This window comes from Pongo pygmaeus, chromosome 15 (assembly GCF_028885625.2).
Source record: "Pongo pygmaeus isolate AG05252 chromosome 15, NHGRI_mPonPyg2-v2.0_pri, whole genome shotgun sequence".
NCBI lineage: Eukaryota > Metazoa > Chordata > Mammalia > Primates > Hominidae > Pongo > Pongo pygmaeus.
In genome coordinates, this window is record NC_072388.2 from 18,015,921 (window position 1) to 18,020,601 (window position 4,681).

The 4,681-nt window shown below is 40.3% G+C and overlaps 1 protein-coding gene across 1 annotated transcript; it reads right to left on the reverse strand.

Annotated features, from left to right (window-relative positions):
* Positions 1 to 3,532: 3,532 nt before the first annotated feature.
* On the reverse strand, positions 3,533 to 4,465 carry LOC129013208 (olfactory receptor 4K13). Its single transcript, XM_054449703.2, has one exon. The coding sequence runs from the start codon at positions 4,463 to 4,465 to the stop codon at positions 3,533 to 3,535; it is 933 nt and encodes a 310-aa protein (XP_054305678.2).
* Positions 4,466 to 4,681: the final 216 nt, after the last annotated feature.

Sequence of the window (4,681 nt, forward strand, 5' to 3'; positions counted from 1 at the left end):
AATCCCAGCTACTTGGGAGGCTGAGGCAGGAGAATTGCTTGAACTGAGGAGGTGGAGGTTGCAGTGAGCCAAGATTGAGCCACTGCACTATAGCCTGGGTGACAGGGCAAGACTCCATCTCAAAAAAACAAATAAAATAAAATAATAAAATGTAATATAGATTTACATTAATTAAATCAGCTTGCTACTGAACTAATCTCAGAAGACATTGTGCCAAGTGAAAAAAGCCACCCTCAACAGGCTATTTGCTATATGAGTCTACTTATACGACAATCTTGAAAAAGCAAACTCTAAGAGCACAATCAGATGGCTACTGTCCAGGATAGGAAATGGGAAGGAGGCGGTGACTTTTTTGGGCTGATGAAAAAAGGGGCATTTTTGGGTTGATGAAACTGTTCTATCTCCGAGAGCAGAGACAAGGATAATTCTAAAGTGCACATTCTGGGTAGGCCCAGTGGCTCACGCCTGTAATCCCAGCACTTTGGGAGGCCAACGTGAGTGGATCACCTGATGTCAGGAGTTCGAGACTACCCTGGCCAACATGCCAAAACCCTGTCTCTACCAAAAATACAAAAATGAGCCGGGCGTCGTGGCGGGCGCCTGTAATCCCAGCTACTCAGGGGGCTGAGAGAGGAGAATCACTTGAACTCGGGAGGCGGAGGTTGCAGTGAGCAGAGATTGCGCCTCTGCACTCCTGCCTGGGCAACAGAGTGATACTCCGTCTCAAGTAAATAAATAAATAAAATAAAGTACACATTCCTTCCAAGAGCAGAGGACCCTGACAGGAAGACTGTTTGAGGTGTTAACAAATTTGCCCATGGAAAACAGGTGCTACCCCTTAACTAGGGTTTAGAACTGTGTGCCTCAGCTCCTCTGAAACAGCAACACTGTAAAACGCCAAGAACCTCAGGCTCAGGCTCTTTTCCAAATTTCAGTCATCTATAAATCACGTCACGTGCTTAGAAGTAGAGCACGTGAATGGCAGGCAGAAGGAGGGCGGTGCTTCTACTGGCTGTCAGGGTGAGGGTTTCTGTATTATATGCTTGATAGTAGCTAGCATGTTGGGAAAGGGAAAAAATGACTCCTTCTAATAAAGACAGTTCACAAATTTCACATAACAAGGGGACAGGGTAGATTATTTTTAAAATAATACTGTTTTGAAAATTACCTAAATTATTTGGGAAAAATATTGAGTAGTTAGTAGCTTTCTCTGGCATAAGAAATATATAATAGTAGTTGGTAGCTTTTTTCTTGACATAAGAAATACATAAATAACTCACAAATAATTTATATCACAAATTCGTGACAATTTGTTCAACAAATTTTCAGTCACATCAACCAATCAATAATAGCCTTTTAAAAACAAAACTCTAGATTATATTAAACCTATAGGTATTTTCATAGTATGTGTTCAGAAAAGAGCTATTCCTAGTTAGATATAATATAACCAGCTTAAAATATAACCAGCTTAAGTCTCCCCCCAGCTCCCCCCGCCTCCCCCTGCCCCGAGCCCCCGACATACCCACCCATCCCCACCTCCCTGCTCAGAGGCTGAAAACAGGTGCAGCAAGGAGTGGTAAAAGGAAAGCAATTTTATTCAAATGCAAGCAGGTGGGGAATGGCCAGGTTCATGCCTTTAACAGACCATTCCCTGTTTGGGGGCTAAGTAAAGGAGTTTAAGACGGAAAAGATATGGGAAATATGTGGGAATAGTGCAGGAAGGTGCAGGTCTGCGTGTCTTGTTCCGAAGGTTATCTTGAGTAATGGCCTGTCCTGAGGTCCGATTTGCCTTTTCCTGACTTTGGCCTGGTAGTGTTGGGTTAACTGTAAGTAATTCCCCTCTCAAGGGAGGATTCCGCAGCCAGGTTTCCCTACCTTGTTTGTTTCAAAATCGGCCCCCAGGATTTCTAAGCAAGCACTTAATTAGATAAGAAACACTGTGTATGAATGTACCTGGTGGGAAAGGGAGATAAAGTCTTACAACACAAGGCTACATTCTGAGATTCAGAAAGAAGGAAAAAAAAGTTTGAAAATGCATTTTGAGGCTGGGATCCTTGGTTACAATAATTCAACTTGTATATAAAATGTTTCCTCCATAAAATTGGTTGCTCAGTATAAAACAACTAAGGCTGATGTGACTGTGCCCTTTATGTAACAAATGATCTAATAACATGTTAGAGACCTAGTATTCCATGTTTTATCTTCTGTCTCTGGAATGGCTTTTCTGGATGCTAGGTATAATATATCCAATAAAAGGCATAAAGTTCTTTTTGGATTTATGCTGAAGTTGAAAGACAGTAGACATATTCTCCCATACCCAGTTGCTTTAAATTTGCTTTAGCCTTTAATTCAGTCACAAGCCTAGTTGCCTAGATTGCAAAGAGAAATATGAACAGAGCTAAGAAGGAGGAGATAAACTTGGAATAGAAGCCGTACAATGTACAAGTTGGGACAGGAATGGTCTATGCTTACTTTTTTTCCTTCCTGTCTCTCTTTTAAACTTCAGCATGACATAGTTTTGAATTCCGAAGACTGTCCTATATTTTCTATTATATGATCAGACTACATTTGACCTACCTCTCTATCTCATCTCTTGACATCATAGCCCATGACCCAGCTCAATGAAATTATGTATAGGTTCTCCACTGTGTCACGCTTCCATGCATTCTCAACATACTATTTCTTTCTTGTGGAATGTCTTTCTTCTCCATCTAGCTGCTGCTAACTATAAGTAGAAACCTTCCTGCCCTGCCCTGATTGAGATACCATTCCTCTGCACTCTCAAAGCACCCTGTCCATCATGTAACAGTGCTGTTCGTGCCATGGAACAATTGCCAATTTAGTTTGCTCGATCTATCCATAGGCTATAAGTTCCTTGAAGCCCTGGCTGTATCTTCTGGCATTCTGTAAGCTCACAAAATACGTGAAGAATGGTTGAACACACTGTGTTTATGGCAAGCAACTTAGTATAATTTAATACACACTAATCAGGGATTACCCAGAACATGCAGTTTTCTAGCCTGTAAGGCACTTGGATAAATAACTGTGATGAGATGTCATCTGTGTGCTTTCTCTAAACATAGATTACCAATAACAACAACAAAAATCCTAACAATAATAATGTGTTTTCTGAGGTTTAAGAGCATGCTAAAATAATAATGAAAGATGCATATAAACAAGGTTGTATAGAGGAAAAAAATAAATCACAGGGAACTTATTTTGTTCAAATTTGCACCAGAGAAACTGATAAAGGTGGGATTTAAATGGATACAAGCCAAACTGTAGATATTATGTGTTTGACCGTAAAAGATCACAAAAAGGTGTTTGCTTTTTAACAATTACATCTACTGTTTCCTCATACGGAACTTGAACTGTTAGCTGGTACACAAGTTATAGTGGTTTTTGCCATTACTTTAATTTTGCCATTTACTTTAATGGCAAAAACTGCAATTACTTTTGCACGAACCTGATACATTAAAAATGAGTTTCTTAAATGTTCAAACAAACAAGAGTGTCTCTTCAAAAGTGCCATCTAAAAGGTATGTTTTAAATTTATATGCAGTCTTTTTTTAATGGCTGCTTTTACCTCTTGATTTCTTAATGTATAAATAATAGGATTTAAGAGAGGTGTGAAAATTGTGTAAAACACAGAAGGAATTTTATCTACCGAGTATCTGCTGAAGGGCCATACATAGATAAAGACACACGGAGCAAAGAACAGAGTCACAACTGTGATGTGAGCTGACAGAGTGGAGAAAGCCTTAGAGGATCGACTAGCAGCACGGTACCTAACTGAGAATATTATGACTCCATAGGAGGTAAGCAAGAGGGGGAAGCAGACCAGTGACAGGAGCCCACTGTCAGCAATGACCAGGAGCTGTAGGATGTAGGTGTCCTTGCAGGCAAGTTTAATCACAAGGGGAAGGTCACAGAAAAAGTTGTCTATAACATTGGGGCCACAGAAGGGCAAATTCAACATGAAAGCCATTTGACTAGGTGAGTGCACAAATCCAACTGCATAGGAGGATAACAATAGCCCAGTGAGCACCCGTGGGCTCATGATGGTCATGTAATGCAAGGGTTTGCATATGGCAACATACCTGTCTATTGCCATGGCTACAAGCAACATCATCTCACTCCCACCCAGGAGGTGCATAAAGAACATCTGGGAATAACATCCCCACCATGAGATGGTCTTACGTTCTCGGAGGAAATCTACAATCATCTTAGGGGTAGCAAAAGAAGCCAGGATCATATCAATGCAGGAGAGGTTGATAAGCAGAAAATACATTGGTGTGTGAAGGCGTGCATCAAAGGTCACAGTCACCAAGATGAGCAGGTTTCCTAACACAATCCCCACGAAGACCACAGAGAATCCCAAGAAGAATAAAATCTGAAGATTTTGAGATTTGGAAAGTCCCAACAAAATAAATTCAGATACCACTGAATGGTTTGCTCTTTCCATATTGTCAACTTTATCCCATAATGATCAAAATAAGTGAGAATAAGGGGTAGGGAAATGATGCATATTGGAAAGAAATGTTCATGTTGATATCCACATTTGGTACTCAGTCAAGGCACTTGAACTTACAAGGACCCTTACTTTTGTGGAATTTTGTCAGTCAGTGATTTTACTAATGGCCCAGAGAACTATACCAAATAGTCAGTAGAATTCAGAATA